Source organism: Tasmannia lanceolata, unplaced genomic scaffold (assembly GCF_043159265.1).
Source record: "Tasmannia lanceolata isolate RefF3 unplaced genomic scaffold, GAP_Taslan_0.1 ptg000020l, whole genome shotgun sequence".
NCBI classification, from domain to species: Eukaryota; Viridiplantae; Streptophyta; class Magnoliopsida; order Canellales; family Winteraceae; genus Tasmannia; species Tasmannia lanceolata.
Window position 1 is genome coordinate 21,761,642 of NW_027518697.1, and position 24,434 is coordinate 21,786,075.

At 37.8% G+C, this 24,434-nt stretch overlaps 1 protein-coding gene across 2 annotated transcripts in view; it reads right to left on the minus strand.

The window, feature by feature from the left end:
* LOC143854828 (putative serine protease EDA2) overlaps positions 1 to 23,172 on the minus strand; it is a 96,059-nt gene extending 72,887 nt beyond the window's left edge. Inside the window, exons 1-2 of one of the 2 annotated variants that reach the window (XM_077364937.1) lie at positions 22,915 to 23,172; positions 3,672 to 3,797 (exon numbers count right to left, since the gene is read on the minus strand). In XM_077364937.1, the coding sequence (XP_077221052.1) occupies positions 3,672 to 3,797; positions 22,915 to 23,085 (297 nt within the window). In that variant the 5' untranslated portion in view covers positions 23,086 to 23,172. The remainder of the gene's footprint in view (positions 1 to 3,671; positions 3,798 to 22,914) is intronic. The other variant, XM_077364936.1, reaches the window with a different exon arrangement.
* Between the last annotated feature and the right edge of the window lie 1,262 nt (positions 23,173 to 24,434).

Sequence of the window (24,434 nt, forward strand, 5' to 3'; positions counted from 1 at the left end):
CTTTTTGCTTTTAGTTCTTTTTTACTACCCCTTTGGGTTTATCTGGCTTCTCATGTCATGAAATTGTAAGCTGGGACTTCTTGTCCCCAATGTAATTGATCGATATGAATATAATTGTCATTTTTCAAAAAAAATAATGTACCAAATAGTGTCTTTTCTTAATAATCAGCCACTATGTGATATGCTTGATAAATAGTATAATTATTTTTCATTCGAAGAACAACCTAGTGTATGTAAAAAACGTTTGTACTTGTCTTTTTGCTAGAAACAGCACCTAGCATGATTTTTACCCACTTATGTGTGCAAATATGTATGTATGATAAGAATATTTGAGAATTAAATCAGTAGATAAAATACACACAAGCATTAATATATATGAGTTTATCGTTTGGAGGTATAAACTGAAATCTTTGGGAATAGAATTTAAAGAACAAAATCTAAAAAGTTATGACTCTCTAACAATCCTAGGATCATAATTAATTATAATTGAATGGGAAACTTGTGTGTACATGATTCTTGTTTCAAATTTGGTAGCTCCTTTTATTCTAAATTAGAAGATCTCAGACCCTCTCACTTTTCAAGTGGTTAACATAGGTGACCACTTGAAAATTCTTGAGCAATGATTGGTTTCATTGCATATAATGAAAATTCTTAGTAAGAATATAACTATTCATGATTGCAATGCTGTAGAAATAATTGTTTTTTTTAATGATTGTAGAAATAATTGTTTCTTATTAATATGCAAGTTGCTTCCATATTTCTGCTATGATTAGTAGCATACAAATGTTGAAATTATGATGCAATTTGGTAGCTTACAAATGAAGGAATTTTATGATGCCTTATTAAGTGAAAACAAAATTATGGGAAGCAAGAAAATTGCTAAATGATATCTATAAGATATTGGAAAGAAAAAATATGGATGATATACCAATGTACTGGTAAGACTGTAAATTCATGGGCAAAAGATTTGGTGGCTTGGGCGGAGTCGTCGTCCAGAAATAATGAAATTTCGGGCCGGCCTTGAGTTTTAGCGTACCCCCTTAGCGGTAAATGCATCCTCTGAGAAACCGAGATGTCACAGAGGTGAAGTGGCCACTAAGCATGTCGTAAAAAGTCTCCCATGCCCACTACTTATAGATGAGGGTAGTGGAACGTATTGGAGGCAAGGTAACAAGCTATGGGGAGTTGGATTGCCTTGGGGAGTCGTCTCATGTATTAAATTAATAATAAACATAAGCCTCTTAAATTTAAAATGGTGTATGTTCTATGAGATCAGTTGATTCACATTGATGGATACTATGGCATGTTTCTTTATTAATATTTCATGTTTCAATTAGAAATAATTGATATCACATGTTCACTAATGAATTGATTTGTATGCTTTAAATTCAAGAGTTGTTATTGTATTTGTTTAGGCACCGAATGAGTATACTTAGTTCGTTGAACTAACCCCTAAAAATCCCCCACAAGTTTTGCTACACTGGACGGCATCGAGAATAAATGGGGAGCGTGGGAAGAGCGTGCCCATTCATTAGAGTGTCTAGTCTCTTTTCATTTATATTATTGACGTCATTTTACTCTTGCTAAACTCTCTAAGTTTGATTTAGATCCATATTACTTGAGTTTGTTATTTAACAAAAAAAAAAAATTATTCCTCATTTTTCATAGGAGTTGCATTTAGTTTCTATCTTTGGTAGCAATTCGAGTCTCTCTGAAAATCCGGATCGTTACACGGCCTGTTGTTACAAGTGAGAAGAGGGAATTTTGGATAAGAAGTTGTCCATGATCCTTTTCAGATTCAATTTATAGAAAGAATTGAACACGGAAGAGTTAAAATCTAAGAAACAATTGATACTTATGTAAATATGACAAAAAATAAACATGATAATTTGGATAAGAAGTTGCCCATGATCCTTTGCAGCATTCAAATTATAGAAGGAATTGAGCACAGAAGAGTTAGACTTCTAAGCAGTGTTTCAAAACACGGGTGCGGGTCAAAATACGGTCGAGAAAATCCTAGTCGACTCAGCACGACGCAGTCGAGTACTCGGTTGATGTGGCTAAGTACTCGGTTGACTCGGTCCTAACTCAGGAGAGTTTTTATTGACTCGGTAGGGCAAAATACGGAATGCGGCGGCAAAACGAGGAATGTGGCCAAGGGAAAAGGGAGCAAACTTGGGGGAGTCCACGATGACGCGAGGGAGTTTTTAAATATGCTTCTCAGAAACAATGTATACTTAATGAATAAATACAAGAAACCAACGACAGAAAAAATCTGTATTTTACAATCCATTGTCCTGGATTTAAGTAAGAAATCCAGGTTTTAGAAATCTCTCCCCCATCCTGAGATTTCTAACACCTGGAAATGGGACGATCTCCTACTCTCTCGCTCAACGGAAAGAAGGGCGAGAAATCTGAAAACGACAGACAAACAGACCATTTGGAGGAAATCCAAGATTCTAAAATCTGTGTATCCAAACGGCCCCTTAAGGTTAGAGATCTGCAAATTAATTCACCGCCTTATGTATGCAAGATTTTGCGACTGTCGGATCCAACAAATAAGACAATAATTATCGGGAAGGTGATTTCCCATCAGATGAAGGGCCCCTTCATTTCCAGAATGGTTAGCCAACTTATAATAAATCTTGAGCCCAAAGCAAGAGCTTCCACTTCTACAGTAGCATCAGTCTCCAGCCTACCATCATTACACCACCAAACTACAGTTATCAAAATGAAAACACCATATTAAACTCCCAAGACTTCGATTTCCTTTAATTCACAGCGTTATGTATGCAAGATTTTGCAACTGTCGGATCCAAGAAATAAGACAATAATTATCGGAAAGGTGATTTCCCATCAGATGAAGGGCCACCTTCATTTCCAGAATGGTTAGCCAACTTATAATAAATCTTGAGCCCAAAGCAAGAGCTTCCACTTCCCTTAATATATCCCCACTAAATTAACTAGTGTACACCAAACAGGGAAGAGTCCATATTTGTTCCAATGTCAATATGAATCATGATAAGTACTGAAATGCACAAATCAGCAGAATAGCCTACTTTTCACCCCTCAGACATAACAAGATGGACACAGTTTCCGCCAACTTCTACCACCCACCTAGAGGCTCCTATCGTTTCTGTTAATGCAAATTTTCCATAGAAAGTGGTAGTTATAACTGTAAAAAGCGAAGGAAAACAATAGAAGAAAATAAAAAGAGTTTCCCAATAGAGTGGCGGGGTAAGAAAATGATTAATCAGAAGAAATGGAGAAGAAAACAAAGAACTTTGACCTGCATTATAATTATCAATAAGGGAGATGATATTTTCACTCCCCCTGCATTACGTGCACACTCCCATTATAACGTGATTTGACGTCAAAAAGTGTTAAAGTTGCCCACTTTTCATGTCAAATCACGCTATAAGGGGAGCGTGGGCGTACTGCGCGGGGGGGGGGGGGGGGGGATATCATCGCCCTATAATTATTTCCATGATGAAATCAAAACTAACTGTTACAGTCAATCATCTCCTGGGTGTTTTATAAAAATAAATTATTGATTCGAGTGGGCAAAATTCCTACAAAGGTTCGAGCTTTTAGTAATCAAATGTGGAAATACGACTATCATAACAAATTCTGCCAATAAAATGCAACACTTGTCACAAACTAGAACTTACACTGGTATAGTCATTGGCAATTCCATCACATGAAGATTCACCACATATTTTCAAAAATATGGGCCCGCCGGGAGCTTGGAAGGAACCAAGATATTCATAGTAACGCTGCCCAAACTGACGGTGATCCTGCGCATTCCATACAACATGGGTCCATGAGCTCAGCTAGTGTTAAGAAAGAGATAAACTTAAACCAAAAACTACCCACCATCATATATAGCACCAACTATAAATGGCTTGTACTTACAAGCACATAATTTTGGGTAAGAAAATAATCATAAACAAAATAAAAGAAGAAAAAATACTGAAATTGATTTTCTTTTTTTACTTTTGTTTCAAAAAAAAGTCCTAATAAATTTGTTAAATAAATTGCTAAATAGTAACTTTATTCTAACAATTTAATTCACAATATGAAGTTCCAGACGTTAAATTGTGAAATTTTTTTCTTTTGAAAATGATTAAATTATGAAATTATATTAATCAAATAAATAAATCATAAAATTAAAATCATTTAAAAAACTAATTCATCATGCTTGAAATCCTTTATAGCAACAAGGTTTTAAATTTCAGTTTTGGTATGCATGTAGGTCACCACAGAAATCGAAACATGTCGGTTGCGATTGGAAATTTTGGTGGAAATCATATAAAATCACAGAAACTAATGGAAACATAAGCAAATATTGGAAATTTAAGATGAAATTTTGAGAAAACTTAGAATGGGCACAAATACACTCTTAAAAACCATAACATAAGCAAGATATTCTTAATGGTCTAACAACATCAAACACCTAGTAATTTGTGATACAGAACGGGTGGTGTGGATCAAATCTTTTATTTTTTATTTTCTATTTTTGTCATTTTATTTGTAGTATTTTTTTAGGGCATCAAATCTTGTTCTTTTAGCATGATTTTCGTGTTTTTAGAAAGGTTTTTCGATTACCTATCTAAAGAACCCAAGATTACGAGCAAAAACTTGCTAAAAACCACTCGAAATTTTTTTTAAAACAATACATAAATATTAACTAAACCATAACTCTTATTCCAATACCAAGAATGTTTCATTAGAATAAATTTAACTAAATCCAATTACTCATCTATTCAAAGTCCCAATAACTAGTCAATCCGACTTAAGAAAATTTAAATATTTAAAGGCGTCGACGAAAAGTATCGTCTCCCTCATTTATTTGCTCCCTTATTTCCTATGCTCCTAGACATCCTCCTGCGCAAACGCTCCTACGCTTACGTCTTCTAATCCTGGGAGAAAAACTGGGTCCGAAGAGCAGATTGATAGAAACCAAGCAAGTATAAAAATCCAAGTAGAATAACAGATCAAGATCCATATTTAGGAAATAAATAAAATAAACAAAACAGTTGAATTTCCATAATGATGATTTACAAAATTTTCTATAACTTAATAAGAGAAACCATTTAAAAAAACGAAATGTACTTGCAACTTGAAATGAAAAGAACCAACTACAATATGAGTGAGTATTATTCAATTACATTTTTAATCGTTACAATTCTTTTACCCAGGGCACTCCAGCTTCCAACTAGCTCGTTGCCCTTGCCGACACGGTCGATTCCGCGTGGTCTTATTACAGTAGATCATACCGCCTAGGGACTCATGGTCTCCATAGGATTCCGACATCAACGAGGGGTTCGCGGTCCTCTCAAGTTGTTTACTCTTAATTTCGGGGATAACTCAATGGTCTCCCATCACCCTGACCTATTCCTCTTTGAATAGTTTTCTATATTTCCATATGCCTTTCAATCACTTCCATGTGATAAAAATACAACCAACTTAACAATTATCCATTGACAATTAAATTTCATTCCAAACATGTGATATAGGAAACTATAATTCATTTAACATAAAACAATTAAGAAAAACAATACAATTAGAATACTTCACCATCCCTATTGCAAGCATTGAAAAGTCATACAAGCACAGTTTAGCTATCACCTGCCCTAACGATATGTGAACGAAGAAAAGAGATGCGAGTCACACTGATGAACGAAGAAGTCAACCTGTAAGTGACACCACTCAACTTCTAAGCTTTTATTTTGCTACAAGAGACTACTAATTTCATAGTTTTTCATACTTCTATTCATCATCTCAAATCTGGACTGATTTTCATACTCCACCTACACCTACTTGACCACCCCAAATCAGGTCCCTTTTTTTACGAGCCATACACTCACACATCAGCACATAAATTGTTCTTGTTTTCCTAAATGGCATCCAAATATTTCTAATCGGGACATATTTAAGTGCCAAAGTTGGGGCACATAATTAACCCATCTTTGGACCATTACGTGTTCCACTAAAATGCTTAAATGCCCAAATTATCGCTAGTAAAACTGCTAAAATTGTTGAAATAAACTGCTGAAATTGTTGAAATAAACTGCTGAAATTGTTGAAATAAAATTGCTGAAATTGCTGAAATAAACTGCTGAAATTGCTGATTATTATTTAGAAACTACAATGAGAGAGTCAGTTTTACGATTATTATTTAGACTTCCACATAAGTCGAAATTTGTATCTACAATGATTTTTATCAAGTGCCAAAAAATGCCCCCTAAAGGTCTCGGTTGTTACATTCTACCCTCCTTAAATGAATTTCGTCCCCGAAATTCTCCCTTCTATATCCTAGATAACATAGTAAACTAACATCCATAATGAACTTAAAATAACAATGTATACCTACCTCTCAGTCACTGCCGCTATCATAATCATCTTCCTCCTACTTGTCCAGTACGTTCCCAAACACAGATATCCTTCTACGCTTACTTGTAACCTCCTCTTCCGAGTATAGCGGCGTTTGATCGCTAATTGAATCCAAGGATATACTGATGATTCCTTCCTCTTGTTGCACAGGTTCCTCCTCTGGATCTTCTTCCGGATCCTCTTCCGGTTCTTCTTCCGGTTCTTCCTCAGGATCTTCTCCGGAATCGGATGAAATATCTATGAGTTCCGAATCACTAATTTCTATGACCTCTCTCCTTGCTATTTCCCTTTGCTCTTGATCTCTTTGCTTATCCCATAGCCTTGGTTTGAGCATACTTTTCCTCGCGGTCAACTTTGTACGTGCCATCCTAAATTTCACAATATAAATGACAAGTTATATGGGTCAGTAATGAAAAATCTAGAATTGTTTTCTTAAGCTTATGATAATGGATCACGGAAGTATTAGAGTATACCCAAGTCAGTAATCACATCAATAAGTATTTCATCATTGGCAACATTCGTCTTCAGGTAACGAAATTTCAACATTACACAAAAAAAAACAAATATTCACAGAAATCTATTTACTTCTTCTTGAATCGAGTCCTCAACTTTCAAGAAGAACAGTTTGCTAATATATTCCACATTATTCTCTTTTTATTTAGTTGATTTCTCCTTCATTTCACACCACTAAAATAATTTCCCAATTCCAAAAACTACCTAAAGTCATTAAAGATACTGATCTCTATTAATATCCACACTTGAGAAAATTTTTAAATCCCATCAAAACAACTCCTCCAAAACATCTCCAACTCGACACCTTAATATACCCCAGTCGGATCCATCTCTTCCTGATATAACACCTCTTCTCCTAGCACAGAATTCTTAGTGATGCCATCCTCGTAGTGAAATATGGTCTAACTTCTTTCTTAATGAAATTTCAAACATTAGTAACGAAATATTAGCTATTAATTGAGTCTGATGGTACTAATCTCCCTTTCCAAGAGCAAGACCTATCACTGCAATTTCAATGCTACACATGGCTTTAGATTATAACAAGGGTAAAATTTCAAGGAAAAGCATTAGCTAAATCCTGGCCTTCTGCCACCCCATCAGGTGCCTCGGTATTGTCGTTAACTAGAGCAAAGAAACGCCTCTCAGCTCCCTGAGGCGCATTTTTGACTTGACCCAGGGGACGGTACTGATTTCAGCTGATTTGATTGAGTTTGCTGCTGCGGCGGAGGAGGACGCTGAACGTAGGGTGGCGCCTTAGGGCAACCCCGCCTTCAGTGATTTGGGTCTCCACAGTTGAAAAACACTGCCATGGTCCTCCAGCACTGTCTGGTGTGAACCTTCCCACAGTGAGGGCACAACACCTTTTGCTTACTCGAATTAGCCTCAATCTTAGCCTTCTTTGGCGGGGGACTTTGATTTCTGGGGGCTGGAAGTTGAGACCTGGCCGCTTGCACAATTTTCTCACTTTGTTCCGCTACTTCTGCTTTCTCATAAGCCTCTGCCAAAGTTCGTGACCCCAGGTTAATAATGCTCGTCATCAAGGAAGGACGTAGACCATTAATGAACTTCCGTACTTTATCTGCCTCTGTGAATGCATAACCAGGCGCATAGCGCAATAATCTCCTGAACTTAGCTCCATACTGAGCTACAAACAACGCACCCTGCTTCAACCCAGCAAATTCCTCCGCCATTCGATCCTTGACATGTGTAGGGAAGAATTGATTGTTGAAACGAGTCTTGAATTGTGCCCACGATTCATTCATTGCATTCGGATAATTTTGCTCAACGGACTCCTGCCTCTCCCACTAGTAAAAACGAGGCAAGGCAAATCCTTTGTGCATCAGTGTACCCTATAACTCTAAATATCCTTTCTATCTCCACGATCCAGTGGTCCGCAACCAAAGGTTCACCCGCTCCATCAAACTCAAGGGGTGGTAATCCTTGAATCGTTTGTGCAACTATGACGCCTCGTCCCTATCCCTCAGCCCTTGACGAGTCCCAAGACTGGCTGCAATGGCCTGAAGGGCAGTCTGATTAGCCTCCTGATTTGCTCTGAGGATCTCAACTAACATTTGTAGACCATCTTGATTTTGAGCCTGAGCTGGGCCCTGTTTATTATTAGGTGCAGGAGCTTGGTTAGAGTTGTCGGCCCTGCTTGTACTCCCCCTTCTTTGATACATCTATAAAATACAAGAGTAAATTGGAATGAGAAGAAATCTATGGGGTTAGAATTTAGTCTTTTTATTTCTTTACTGAAATTTCAAGATGTGGCTGTCTCTACTTATATTCACTTACTAAAGCTTTTAGGGTAGTTCTCTTATCTCGTTCGAAAATTTTTGGTTGACCTTAAAAGTGTGACACATCATATGTCAGCTATTAACTATCTAATCCTAATTAACGACTTAACTCACAAGCGCCAAGTCTTACGTAGACCTGGGCTTCGATACAACAACTATGTCACGCCCCGACCCCACTGTGTAGATATTGTCCGGTTCTGGGTCATCTACCCTCCCCGGTTTGGTTTTCCAGCAGCACTAATCTTGCCCGACCCACTCCGCGGTGCCCGCCCCTTTGAGATGTTGAAAACGCGTCTACATAGGGAGAGGAGAAATCCACATATATAGCCCAGTAACTTTTCCTCCCTTTTCGATGTGGGATCTTTCAATACTATGTCACGCCCCGACCCCACTGTGTAGATATTGTCCGATTCTGGGTCATCTACCCTCGGTTTTGTTTTCCAGCACCACTAACCGTGCTCGACCCACTCCGCGGGGCCCGCCCCTTTGAGATGCTGAAAACGCGTCTACATAGGGAGAGAAGAAATCCACATATATAGCCCAGTAACTTTTCCTCCCTTTCCGATGTGGGATCTTTCAATCCACCCCCCTTGGGGCCCAGCGTCCTCGCTGGCACACCGTACTGGATGGGAGGTCCCGCTCTAATACCAACTGTAACGTCCCGGATTTTTACTGCACGGATCGCTACGGGCAACAAAACATATTTATGCCTGTAAATACGCAGCGGAAGGTTAAAGTACATCCTGAATTTACAAAAAATCCCAAGTATGACAGATTTAAAACCTTTTTACATCTGAGGAGATTGACTAGGTTCATCATTTTTTTCCTCAAGTTGCCTTCACACTTCTCTCATAACTAAAGTTCCTCATTGACAAATACTCTCGCATCCAAATTTTCAAATTGTGGTATCAGAGCCCAGGTCTACGGAAGACTTGGTGTTTGTGAGTTGAGTCGTTAATTAGGATCAGATAGCTAATAGGGGACATATGATATGTCACACTTTTAAGGTCAACTAAAAATTTTCGAACAGGATAACAGAACTACCCTAAAAGCTTTAGTAAGTGAATATAAGTAGAGACAGCCACATCTTGAAATTTCAGTAAAGAAATAAAAAGACTAAATTCTAACCCCATAGATTTCTTCTCATTCCAATTTACTCTTGTATTTTATAGATGTATCAAAGAAGGGGCAGTACAAGCAGGGTCGACAACTCTAACCAGTCTTGGGACTCGTCAAGGGCCGAGGGCTAGGGACGAGGCGTCACAGTTGCACAAACGATTCAAGGATTACCACCCCCCTAACTTTGATGGGACAGGTGAATCTTTGGCAGCAGACCACTGGAACGTGGAGATAGAAAGAATATTTAGAGTTATGAGGTGCACTAATGCACAAAGGATTTGCCTTGCCTCGTTTTTACTGGTGAGAGAGGCAGGAATCTGGAGGGGATCCGTTGAGAAAAAATTATCCGAATGCAGTGAATGAATCGTTGGCACAATTCAAGACTCGTTTCAACAATCAATTCTTCCCTACACATGTCAAGGATCGACTGGTAGAGGAATTTGCTGGGTTGAAGCAGGGTGCATTGTCCATAGCTCAGTATGGAGCTAAGTTCAGGAGATTATCGCGCTATGCGCCTGGTTATGCGTCCACAGAGGCAGATAAAGTACGAAAATTCATTAATGGTCTACATTCTTCCTTGATGGCGAGCATTATTAACCTGGGGTCACAAACTTTGGCAGAGGCCTGTGAGAAAGCGAAAGTAGCAGAACAAAGTGAGAAAATTGTGCAAGCGGCCAGGTCTCAACTTCCAGCCCCCATAAATCAAGGACCCCCGCCAAAGAAGGCCAAGACTGAGGCTAATTCGGGTCAGCAAAATGTGTTGTGCCCTCACTGTGGGAAGGTTCACACCAGACAGTGCTGGAAGACCATGGCGGTGTGTTTCAACTGCGGAGACCCAAATCACAGGAGGGATTGCCCTAAGGCGCCACCCTACGTTCAGCGTCGTCCTCCTCCGCCGCAGCAGCAGACTCAATCAAATCAGCAGAAACAAGGGAAGGTAAATCAGTATCGTCCCCTGGTTCAAGTCAAAAATGTGCCTCAGGGAGCCGAGAGACGTTTCTTTGCTCTAGTTAACGACAAGACCGACGTACCTGATGGGGCGGCAGAAGGCCAGGATTTAACTAATGCTTTTCCTTGAAATTTTATCATTTTTATAATCTAAAGCCATGTGTAGCATTGAAATTGCAGTGATAGGTCTTGATCCTGGAAAGGGAGATTAGTACCATTAGACTCAATTAATAGCTAATATTTTGTTACTAATGTTCGAAATTTCATTCAGAAGGAAGTTAGACCATATTTCACTACTAGGATCGCATCACTAAGAATTTCGCGCTAGGAGAAGAGGTGTTATAACAGGAAGAGATGGATCCGACTGGGATATATTAAGGTGTCGAGTCGGAGATGTTTTGGGGGAGTTGTCTTGATGGGATTTAAAAAATTTCTCAGTATGGATGTTAATAGAGATCAGTATCTTTAATGGCTTTAGGTAGTTATTGGAATTAAGAAATTATTTTAGTGGTGTGAAATGAAGGAGAAATCAACTAAATAAAGAGAGAATAATGTGGAATATATTAGCAAACTGTTCTTCTTGAAAGTTGAGGACTCGATTCAAGGATAAGTTAATAGATTTCTGTGAATATTTGTTTTTGTTTTTTGTGTAATGTTGAAATTTCATGACCTGAAGACGAATGCTGCCAATGATGAAAACACTAATTAATGTGATTACTGACTTGGGTATACTCTTATGCTTCCGTGTTGTATTATCATAAGCTTAAGAAAACAATTCTAGATTTTACCTTACTGACCCATATAACTTGTCATTTATATTGTGAAATTTAGGATGGCACGTACAAAGTTGACCACGAGGAAAAGTATGCTCAAACAAAGGCTATGGGATAAGCAAAGAAATCAAGAGCAAAGGAAAATAGCAAGGAGAGAGGTCATAGAAATTAGCAATTCGGAACCCATAGAAATTTCATCCGATTCCGAAGAAGATCCAGAAGAAGAACCGGAGGAAGAACCGGAAGAGGATCCAGAAGAAGATCCAGAGGAGGAACCTGTGCAACAAGAACAAGGAATCATCAGTATATCCTCGTACTCAATTGGCGATCAAAAGCCACTATACTCGGAAGAGGAGGTTACAAGTAAGCGTAGAAGGATATCTGTGTTTGGGAACGTACTGGACAAGTACAAGGAAGATGATTATGACAGCGGCAGTGACTGAGAGGTAGGTATACATTATTATTTTAAGTTCATTACGGATGTTAGTTTACTCCGTTATCTAAGATATGGAAGGGAGAATTTCGGGGACGAAATTCATTTAAGGGGGGTAGAATGTAACAACCGAGACCTTTATGAGGCATTTTTGGCACTTCATAAAAATCATTGGAGATACAAATTTCGACTTTGGTGGAATTCTAAATAATAATCGTAAAACTGACCCTCTTATTGTAGTTTATAAATCGAAAAAAATTATATTTCCACCCCAATTTCCAATTTAAAAGAGTGTGACTAAATTGCCCATGCAAGAGTAAATCACTAGACATTAGTTTAGGGGTGCTTTGGACTAGAAAAATTAACTTGAGATTCCACTTTAGGCCTCCAAGAGTTGGTCGAATCTTGGCTCCCAAAAAAATAGGCGTTTTCATATTTTTACAAAAAAAAAAAAAAAAAAAATCTCTTCCCTCCCATTCTCGCCTAAATGAGATGGGCATCTTGTGGATTTGATATCTATCAAGATATCTTGCTAAGAAGAAAGAAGGAAAGAAAGTTAAGAGTCCATAAAGATTAGTAAAGCTAATTTAGATGAGAATTCAACCCCAAAAGTTAGGGAATTAGAAATTTTGGCAAACTAAATTAAATAAGAAAGCCATATTAAGAGAATGGGGACATTCGAATCGTGACTCACTCCCAACAAGGGAAGTTTGCACGATTTTCTCTTCTAGTTCTTTGGTTGGGCGAAAATTGGTGGGCCCCGTTAGATTTGCTAAAAATACTATTAACCTTTTAATTGGTAATTAGTGAAAGGGGTAGGGTCACTTGGAGATTAAGTAATTATAAGGATTAAGTTAGGTGAGGGATTTTAGGGATTCTAAATTTCCAATTTTGGGAAGCCAACCAAAGCAGCAACAAAACAAGAGAAAAATATAAATATCCTGGGCTCTCTCCCACGTCCAAATTGCTGGACGCCCAAGAGAGAGTGAGGGAGAGTGAGAACTGAAAAAAAATAATAAAGGAAGAAAAGAAAGAAAGAAGTAGTGGTTGATCAACTCGGGGCAAAATCTATACTAAGGGATTCATCATACAAGTACTTCACTTATGGTTCTTGTTTTTTCTTTTTAAGAAATTGAACCGAAGTTTTGGGCTTTACGTCAATAGTTGACGCTATCATAAAGATCGAAGGGGTTTTATTTTTCTAATAGTGTTAGTGGAAAGTTTTTATGTTAAATTGAAGGGATTTTAGACGGCTCTTATTTCTTCAGTAAAAGTTCTCCTACAAAACAATGCTTAAATATATATAATTCGAATGAAAATTTTTAATTATTACAAAATATTTTTTTTGTAATGTTGTTTTAAACTTTTAACTGTTGAGAATCATTTTAATACTTATTTCTTAATGAACTTTGAATCAAACGATCTTATGTTATCTTTTTATGCACTCGATATCTTTTTATGCACTGATATATTTCGATTATTTTTTTGGGTTAAATAACGTTAATTACAAGCCTTGATTTTGGCCAGACCTAATGGACCAAACAGTTTTTGGGTATGAAATAATTTATTTGCTACTCCCTTTAAGATTAAACGAGCTAGTTATATATATATATATATATATATATATATATATATATATATATATATATATATATATATATATATATACGTATGTGTGCATTGGTTTTCTAATTCATTTAAGTACCGATGTAGTCTCAATGGTTGACGTTTCGTCAGCTTGGTTTACCAAGTTATTTTGTGTAAATATCTACAAAGAGATACCCTCATAGCACTTTTCATAAGGCATGTATTTTATGAAGCTACTTGCAAATTTCAGCAGCTTTATTCCTGAAATTTCAGCAGTTTTATTTCGGCAGTTTATTTCAGCAATTTCAGCAGTTTTACTAGAGATAATTTGGGCATTTAAGCATCTTAGTGGAGCACGTAATGGTCCAAAGATGGGTTAACTATGTGCCCCAACTTTGGGACTTATATTTGTCCCAATTAGAACTATTTGGATGCCATTTAGGAAAACAAGAACAGTTTATGTGCTGATGTGTGAGTGTATGGCTCGAGAAAAAAAAGGGACCTGATTTGGGGTGGTCGAGTAGGTGTAGTTGGAGTATGAAAATCAATCCAGATTTGAGACGATAAATAGAAGTATGAAAAACTATGAAATTAGTAGTCTCTTGTAGCAAAATAAAAGCTTAGAAGTTGAGTGGTGTCACTTATAGGTTGACTTCTTCGTTCATCAGTGTGACTCCCATCTCTTTTCTTCGTTCACATATCTTTAAGGCAGGTGAAAACGCCTATTTTTTGGGAGCCAAGATACGACCAACTCTTGGAGGCCTAAAGTGGAATCTCAATTTAATTTTTCTAGTCCAAAGTACTCCTAAACTAATGTCTAGTGATTTACTCTTACATGGGCAATTTAGTCACACCCTTTTAAATTAGAAATTGGGGTGGAAATATAATTTTTTTTCGATTTATAAACTACAATAAGAGGGTCATTTTTACGATTATTATTTAGAATTTCACCAAAGTCGAAATTTGTATCTCTAATGATTTTTATGAAGTGCCAAAAATGCCCCCTAAAGGTCTCGGTTGTTACATTTAGGCATTTTACAGATATGGTATAGTTATATTACGGGATTACTATTTTAGGAAAGTTTTAGTCATGTTTCTACTTTTTATTTATGTTGCTTTAGATAAAAGATTGAGAATAATAGTTAGGCGAGAATTTAGGGTTGATATTCTTAGGTTTTGGCTTTTTTATATAATATAATGGCATGAGGAAAGAAGAGGAGATTGAATAAAGTTTATTTTTGGAATATCACTTGTGAAGAGAGCATTGGCTCTTTCACGTGTTATATTGGAGTTTTTCTCCAAACCGTGGCATGGGTTTTCAAACCCCCACGAGATTATTTTAGTTGCTTCTTGTGTTGATCTTCATCTTGGTGTTGTCGCTCCAAGCTCCCTCCGTCAGTTGGTATCATAGCACAAGGTATCTCCGACGAATGCCCGACGGAATGAAGAAGTCGTTGCACCTAACGTCAGTCAGCCTGATCTAGCGGCGAAGAACTCTAACAACAAGTGAAGACTTTCACACACAGTTAACACTACTCGAAGCCCGCATCCATGAGAAGATGGCCATGGATCTGAGAGTGCCTTCGAGAGCCCTTTTCATGGCTAAGCGTCATGTTAGGGATCACAAAAAAAATAAAAAAATAATAAAGGGGAATGAAGAATAGAAGATTGATGCAGTACCGAAAATTAGATTTGGAGGACGATGGCCTAAACTCGAGGTCGAGTTTTCTTCAAGCGGGGGTGAATGATGCAAAACGTGTGGCGTAGATCAAATCTTTTTTTTTTTTTTTTTTTTCATCATTTTATTTGTAGTATTTTTTTAGGGCATCAAATCTTATTCTTTTAGCATGATTTTGGTGTTTTAGAAAAGTTTTTCGATTACCCATCTAAAGAACCCAAGATTACGCGATTTGGACTTGATTTGGGTAAGTTATAGGCATTTTACAGATATGGTATAGTTATATTACGGGATTTCTATTTTAGAAAAGTTTTAGTCATGTTTCTACTTTTTATTTATCTTGCTCTAGTTAGAAGATTGAGAATAATAGTTAGGCAAGAATTCAGGGTTGCTATTCTTAGGCTTTGGCTTTTTTATATAATGTAATGGCATGAGGAAAGAAAAGGAGATTGAATAAAGTTTATTTTTGGAATATCACTTGTGAAGAGAGCATTGGCTCTTTCACGTGGGTGAAGGAGCTTGGCTCCTTTCACGTGTTATATTGGAGTTTTTCTCCAAACCGTGGCATGGGTTTTCAAACCCCCACGAGATTATTTTAGTCGCTTCTTGTGTTGATCTTCATCTTGGTGTTGTCACTCCACACTCCCTGCGTCAATTTGCAATGTCACACATGTCTAAAGCAATAAGGTTCATTCTAAAGCCAATATATATATAACCACATAAAGAGGGCTGCTAGCAAAACGGGATTTCGTTGGGAAGATAAAGACGAAATTCAATGTTGTGATACATGGGTAAAAGACAATAAATGAGCCCGTATCCCCACTAACTGCAAAAAAAAAAAAAAAAAAGTTGTGGAATTGACCAAATCTCCGATTAATTCCACTTATGTCTTTATTTTCCAAACAAAATCCCGTTTTGGAAAGGCATCTGCTGATAGTTCAAGAATGGGAGGCTCTTAACTTTGATGGGTCAAGTTTGCGTAGTCCTGACCCTACATGAGTAGGTGGCGTTCTTAGAGATTCAGAGGATTCCATCATTTGGGCTTTTTCTGGTCCTATTGGATTAGTTGACGCTAGTGAGGCGGAGGTTAGAGTAGTCTACCAGGGCATAAAATGTTTGGACAAAGCATTCTTGGATAAGGTTATTGTGGAGGGAGATTCCAAGAACATCACTTCCGTGGAGATTTGCCCATTGTTTTGACGAGATTTCAGATCGGGTGCATGGGTCATCTATTATCTTTAAACATTTGAGAAAATCTGCTAATAGTGTAGCAGATAGGCTTGTGAGGGATAGCGTGGGGAGGTCGGGGCTGGAGATGTTTGACTTCCTTCCCCCTTGATATTGATCTCTCTCTTTTATTGTATCTTTCCTCTTTTTTGTTGTTTTATATTGTATTTCCCAGGAGACCATGCCGGTTTTCCCTTTCTCATTGAATGAAATTGCAACCATTCAAAAACAATCCCGTTTTGGAAGTCGTTTTCCCCACATAAATGTAAACTCAACTCAACTCAACTAAGCCTCTGTCTCAAACTAGTTGGGGTCGGCTTCCCCACATAAATGTAATAAACACAAAATGTAGAAAACCACTTCATTCATTAATTCCATAAAGAAAGTACAATACAATGGAATACAATATAACGACGGGGTAGATACATAAAGGAAGTACAATATCCTCTCATCCCCTCGTGGACCCCAACCCTATGTTAATACTCAATCCCAAAAAGTTAGAGGCCGATTCAAATCTAACAATCCCATCACGGCCATTATGGCCATGGTGCATCTAATGACGAATCTGGTCCTCAATGAAGTAGCAGCACTCCTACCATGACATGATAACCAAGTACAATCATTGGTAATCCTAGACATATTGATCAAAGACTTACCACTCAACATGCATGAGCAATGCCAAACATGGGTACATGGCATTTACATCAAGTGATGATGTTGTTGGCCCATAAGAAGATGAACCCAGTCCATGTGCATGCGCATATGAGCCATATAGCATCCCAGACTCATATGACTCACTCTAGGACTGTGTTTATGTGTAAGTGCCAACCCCTATAGGTACCCATATCCATAACCATAAGCATATGAAGCAACTGAACCTCATCCACTCGTAGAAGATGTAACAATTACTCCATAAACATACAGACCATAAATTCTTATTGCAAACATTACTCGAACTCCCACCTCCAATGCTCATACCAACAACTGTGTTTGTCAAACTATCAACAATGTAACATAAATAAGCACCTAGAGAGTCATCTTTAGGGTTGCAACTCGGGTTGGGAGGGTCAGGTTTTCCCGAACCCTACCATACCCAAGAAATTATCTCGGGTCAGATTGCGTATTTGAAGAGAAAACCCGGTATTCATAAACCCAACCCTACTCGAGATAGTTTCTTGGGCCAAGTTTTTAGTGTTTAGCATAGGATAGTGACTAATTTCAAAGTGGAAAGATAACAATCTAATCATCATGAGTTGCTGTTAGCCCAAGGGTTCAACCATTACCCTGTTTTGATAGATTACAAACCAAAATTGATTGTCGAAATGATTAATGGACTAATGGCTTTGGTGTGCTAGTATATGCTCTAAGTCTAGGTAAATGACAAACCATCCAAAGTGCAAAGCAATGGTGAAATCAAAGAAGCTTCATGGACAACCCATGGATTAAAAATCAAAGTCAAAGCCAGAACCAAATGGAAAAAGTCACAAGCTAAGGCCAAGATCGAAATGTAGAAGATTCAGAAGATATGCAATATTGAAGGCCTAGGAGAGTAGTTTTCAAACTTTAGAATGTAACTAAACCTCCATAGGTCAAAACCAACTTCAAAGCACTTAAAAGGTCTTAAAAATACTCAAAAAACTTGAAAAATCAATTGAAATCAAATGTGATAGCCCAAACAAGTGATCTGAGAAAGTGTGCAAAACATCACTTGTTCGGACACCCGAAGGCCTAATGCTCGGGCGCCCGAAGAAAAGTCAACATAAACATCAAAATTCTCAGTCACATTGGTTTGATTGCCCGAAGGTTCGCTCGGGCATATGAAGAAATGGCTCAGGCGTTCGACGGTCAAATTTCTGGTTTTTTTTACATTGTAACGGCAATAGTTGCTCGGGCGTCCGAGTATCTCCCGAAATGATCGTTACAAGCTCTATAACGGCTAGTTTTCTCATTCCACTATAGATACAAGCTTGGTTTTGCATTTAAGATAACTTTAATAATCCAAAATCACTTCTAAGCCATATTCCATAGCTATGAATCATTCTTTGGCATTAAATTCTCACACCCACCTCCTTGTGCCATGAACTTTGTCTTTAAGAGGTTTGATTTAGGCCTTGCATTGTAATTTTTTGAGAGTGTGAGATTGATCTTCATTTTGCAATCAACCTACAAAGAGGCAAAGAGTGTTGTAATCTTCTTTATTGTTCCTCATTATACTTGGTGGAAAGGGCACCCTACTTAAAAGTTAAAACGTTTGGAGCTTGGAAGCTCAATTGTATTGGCATGGATCCAGCCGCAAGGAGGATCGATTTTAGTGGATTCCTTAAGGGTGTGTTCTGTCGGGTAACTTTGGGTGGAAAGGAAAAGGATTTTAGGCTATTTTCCACTGGAAAAGCAATTTTCGGGCGTTATGTTGTTGCACTTTGGGAATCCACGCATCTTACGTGGATTCCATTTTATCCAACGTCTACACTCAAAGTCCATGCCCTAAAATCCATCAAATTGGAGAGGAAAGGGCTAAAATCCCTCGGAATCTACAATTTTGGGATACAAAATACAAACTATCTTCGTCATTTTCGAACTTCCCCAAAACAATCTCTCTCTCTCTCTCTCTCTCTCTCTCTCTCTCTCTCTCTCTCTCTCTCCACATCTTCCATTTGATTCAGCCTTCGTTGATGGCAGCAACCTCGCCCAGAGACGGGCATTTCATTTGCAGACAGGTTGGAGATAAGAACATGTGAGAAGGGACTCCTAATGGCAGAAATAGGTTGTTTTTGTAGGTGTTAATGGAGAAGATTAGATGATCTGTCAATGGCGTAAATGGGGTTTTTTTCAAACATGAAAGGCAAAGACATTAATGGGTTTAAGGGTTTTGAAGCTTGGTTTTCTTTTTTTTTACAGACATTAATGGGTTTAGGGTCGGTGGAAATAGGGGTTTCTAATGAATTAAGGGTTTTCTAGTGATGATATTAATGGTAAAGTCATTTGAGGCAGCCTTAGTGATGACAGCTAGGTTTTTTTTGCTGACATTTTTAGGGTTTTCTAAGGATGAAGATGAGTTTCATTTTCTTTTTCGTTTTAACATAATGCCATTTATTTAATTTTTTTCATTTTCATTTTCTATTCTTTTTCTTTTTTGACACATCATTTCCCAGGGATTCCTGGCCAATGAAAACAACAGAATAGAGCCTAAGGAGACAACTTGAGAAGAGTGGACGTAGGGGTTTCACCGAGCCACTATAAAAACTTTGTGTATTTCTTTCTCGCTCCTCTTGTGTAGTGATTGGTAATCTCTTTCCTTAACTCTATTTATTTATTCAAGCAAATTTTGTAAAAGCTAATTTGTTTCAAAAGCTAACAAGGGAACATATTTTATAAACCCAAATCACCCCCCCCCCCTCTCTCCCTCCTTCCCCCTCTTGGGTTGCCTACTGGAAATTCGGTTGCCTTCTTGCCACAATCAGGGAATCTCTTCCAAAAGTGTTTGGCCCCACAACTTCCAACACTATTTAAACTTGTCCCAGCAAGACATTATTGCAACAATTCGAAGCTCAATAACCACAGCTTCGATATTAGCACCAATATTGCAACCATAAGACATCTGCAATGGGGAGCCATTTGTGCACTTTCAAAACAATGTTTTATACTTTTACTTACCAAAGACCATGGGGATAGTGGGTGTTCTAGAATTGGCTTCCATGTGAGTTAACACATACTTGTCTTCCTGATGTATGAATCCAGAAGAAGAATTCGAACGATCGAAGCTTTTCTTGTTGATCATAGAACTAAATTTAGAAGAGATCAATGTCCTTGTTGGATCCAAGTACAAATTAACTAATGGGAGGAATAGAACAACAACAATTATTTGGATTCTATTTTAGTTTCATGTTGGGTCCAATCACGTAACTAAGAATGAATTTGTGTGGATGACCAAGTACATCAGAACAAAAAATAGTTCCATGTGGCCGAGACACTGATTATCAAATCCTGAACACTGATGAACTTTTTATAACTCAAGTCAACTCAACTAAGCTTTTGTCCCAAACTAGTTGGGGTCAGCTAATGAATCCTTTAGAAAATTTTCATGAAGAAGGTGAAATTGACTAAGTCTAATCCTGACACTAGTTGAGTTCGTCTACATGGATCATTTTCTTCCATTCTATCCTATCCAGGGTCATGTTCTTTGTTATGTTCCCAGCCCTCAAGTCTTTCTTCACTGTTTCTACCCAAGTTGTTTTCGATCTGCCGCTACCTCTTTTTACTCCATCAACTTGGCACGAGTCACTTCTTCTCACTGGAGCATCCAAAGGCCTACGTTGGATATGCCCAAACCATCTTAAGCGGTGCTCTCTCATCTTCTCCTCAATTGGTGCCACCCCCACCTTTTTACGGATGTCTTCATTTTTAATTCGATCTAACCTTGTGTGGCCGCATATCCATCTAAGCATTCACATCTCTGCTACACACATCTTATGCACATGTTGCGGCCCAACATTCTGAGCCGTACAGCATGGCTGGCCTCATAGTTGTCTTATAAAACTTTCCCTTCAACTTGGTAGGTATTTTACGATCGCACAGAACTCTTGAAGCATGCTTCCACTTCAACCAACCTGCTCTTATGCTGTTGTTACCATCCTCTTCAATCTCTCCTTCCTTATGTAGGATTGAACCACGATAGCGAAAGATATCCCTCTTAGGTACCTCCTGTCCAGTCATATTTACTACATCATCGCCCCGCCTCCTTACATTACTAAAGTTGCACTCCATATACTCTGTTTTAGTCCTGTGATGAACTTTTTATAGAAATAAAAAAATTAAACCTCGCGCTCCATTGTTATATTGGTTTGTCTCTTTCTGCTAAGGAAGGCCCATTCAAATACAATTCCGATCACATAAGTACAAAAAGACACATCGAGATAGTAAAAAAAACATCCAAGAGAAGTGACTCCAATCAGATAATTCTTCAACTTTACAATAGATCAAAAAATTAAAAGAAAAAACTTAGAGATTGTCCCAAGGAACTTGTTTATTACTACGCTTTTACATTACAAGGGGCTGTCCCAAGGAAGAATAAGGGGTGAATATATCATGTCCTAAGAAAAATTAGAAAATCAAGAGTTATTTTCTTGATTAGCTTTGATTTATAAAACCATAGTTGCCAGAGTGGGAAGCAGGGGGGGGTGTGGTTTAGAAAAAAAGAAAATATGGGAAGCAAAAGTTTTAAAGAAAACAAAGAGAAAATGTGTGAAAAGAATTACAAATAGAAAAGAAGACTTCGTGACTAATTAGAGTTAAAGGTTTTAGGAATTTACAGTTTCACATGTTTTGTTCATGCATATTTAATGTTATGTTTTTTTGTAAAAACTACAAAGATCCACATAATTTTCATTTGAAAATAAAATAAGCTGTCAGGTTTTAAAAGTACTCTTTTCTAATACGGTCCGTCGGTAATATCAAAAGGAGAAAATATTCTTTTAGGAAGAAATAATCACCTAAGTTAGAAGTGTACTCTTAATTAAGAGGAAAATGTGTAGGGAGAGTCTAGGAAGCGTGCTTCCCCTAAATTTGGGAAGCGAGAAGAACTTAGGCCCTGTTTGGATTGCAAGAAAAACCTTTTTTAAGGGAAAAATTTTCTTAGAAAGTTTTTTTCATATCACAATTTGGGCTTGTTCGTTTAAGATTATGACAACCGATTGTGAGTGCCAAACTGATTATTGGACTCAAAATTACATTTATATTTGAGTACGGTTGGGGGTGAAAACTAGCATTCGATAGGAGGCCAACATGTGGCACCAATAGATGGTGGACGAGTGCCAAACACCCAACCAATGTTAAGTGAGGACCCTAATATTTCCTATAAATAGAGGTATAATCTCAAAGGTAGGGACTGGGGGGATCATTTTTTACATTCAGCCATTTTCTAGAATTCTCATCAGAGAGCTCATATCATGGTTGCCAATTCTGACTTAAATCATCGGAGAGTCTTCCTCTGGGTGGCTCCGTTTGATTGTGAGCGCAAGTCATCTCGCCAAGTGTGTTACCAGCTGGGACGGATTCAAACTTAGGTCAGATTTCAACGGCAACAAGTACAATAATCGATTTAGCACTCACAATCGGTTGTCATAATCTTAAACGAACATGGAGGGAAATGATATGATTATATGATTAATTGGACAGATATTATCATAAATTGAAGGTCCCACCATGTGAAAATTGAATAGGGTTGGTTCTATTTATCTTTTTTCATGTGTACAAAAAGTACGAACTTTTAGAATTATTTTTCCTTTCCAAACTTCCCAACTAAGAAGTTTGTGGTAATTATGTGTAAAACAATGTGTCGTTTATCGCGTAAAATAATCAAATGAACACTAACAATTCTAAGGCAAAATTCAAGCAAACAAATGAAAATCCTTTGAGAGAAAAGGGAAGAGAGAGAGAGAGAGTTACCGTTGGGGAAAAGTGGTCGAGGGTTTGATTGAACCATTGCTCTTTTTGGGTTAAGTAAATACTACTGTTACTGTTACTACTTCTTGTGCGGTGGAGAATAAGAGATTCAACGACGCCATGAGAGATCAGCAAAAGCAGAAACTGAACGAAGACTTTGAAAACCCTCGTCATTCGACAACGCGAAAAAAATACAGGGGTTTTCTGCCTAATTTGTTTTTTGAGGTAAGAACGGAGTGGGGAATGATAAATTCGCCCCCACATGTGTACGTGGCAATCAGGCCTGTTAAATCTTTCGCACGTGAAGTACAAAACCACCTCTCCACGTAAAGTACACCACCTGTATGGAATTGGGGATATATCACTTGACCTTTTTTACTTGGGACAGCCCCTGAACTTTGAAAAAGTAGTTATAAATATACTAAAGAGGTCTGTCCTAAGTAACAAAAGGGACGAATATATCACTTCCCCGGTGGGATTTTATATGGTGTAAACTAGTATTGTCTAGTATTTTTCAAAAAGTACTTTACGGCTTACGCCATAGAATGATCCAAACCGTTCATCTGACGGCCACTACGTAAGTAAGTTGTCCCCAAAAATCATTTCCATGGGTGAACCTAGCCCTCCGATCTATAGAGGAAATGTACTGTACGGCTTACACCATAGGATGATCCAAACCGTCCATTTGACAAGCCACAACGTAAAAAGGTTGTGCCCCAAAAATCAGAGGAAAATACCAAAGGACCTCTGTTAGAACAAATTAAGACCATTTTACCCTTCCTAGCAGGTTCCCAAGTGGCACACATCACATCCAACTTTTCCAGCTCATTGCGTCTCTTTTTCTACTTGCATTAAATATACCTTGAAATCTGCCCAAGAATGTAAATCATTTCATGTCAACGTCGACATTGTGAATGTAAGTGTGAATACAGCAATAATCTTTGCCGTTGAGGCGGGAATCGACGGATACAAAGTAAGGTGTGTTTAGAATAATGTGATGGGTGCGATCGGAATGTATGTAGGTGCGTTTGGAATATTTTATTTTGGACCTTTTCCCCGTAATTTTCATATCTTGATGCATTTTCTTAATAGGTATTTATGTAATTTTCTATAGGTACCTTCTTTTGGTATTTTTTCAGTAGTTTCTCTAATTTACAACATTTTTCCTATAATTTTTCTCCAAAACTTAGGTACTTATCAGCGATTATTATTGCTACCCACCTTTGGATTATTATTGCTAGCCACCTTCAAAGAAAAGTACATCCTTTGCACAGCCTTTGTAGTTTGCACCATGGTCAATGAATAAGACAAATCTCCCAAAAGTCAACAATAATGGCTATCCTCACATGATCATATGCAATTGCAAAGGATGGGCGAGAAGTAGCCTTTAGCAATGGTCGCTAGGAAATCTCTATTAAAACAACAATAAGAAAAATAGAAGTAAATTGTTAACATCGACGTTAACTTCGACGGAACTGATCAGTTATGGCTAATCATGCACAAGAGTGATTAGTTCTGTCAAA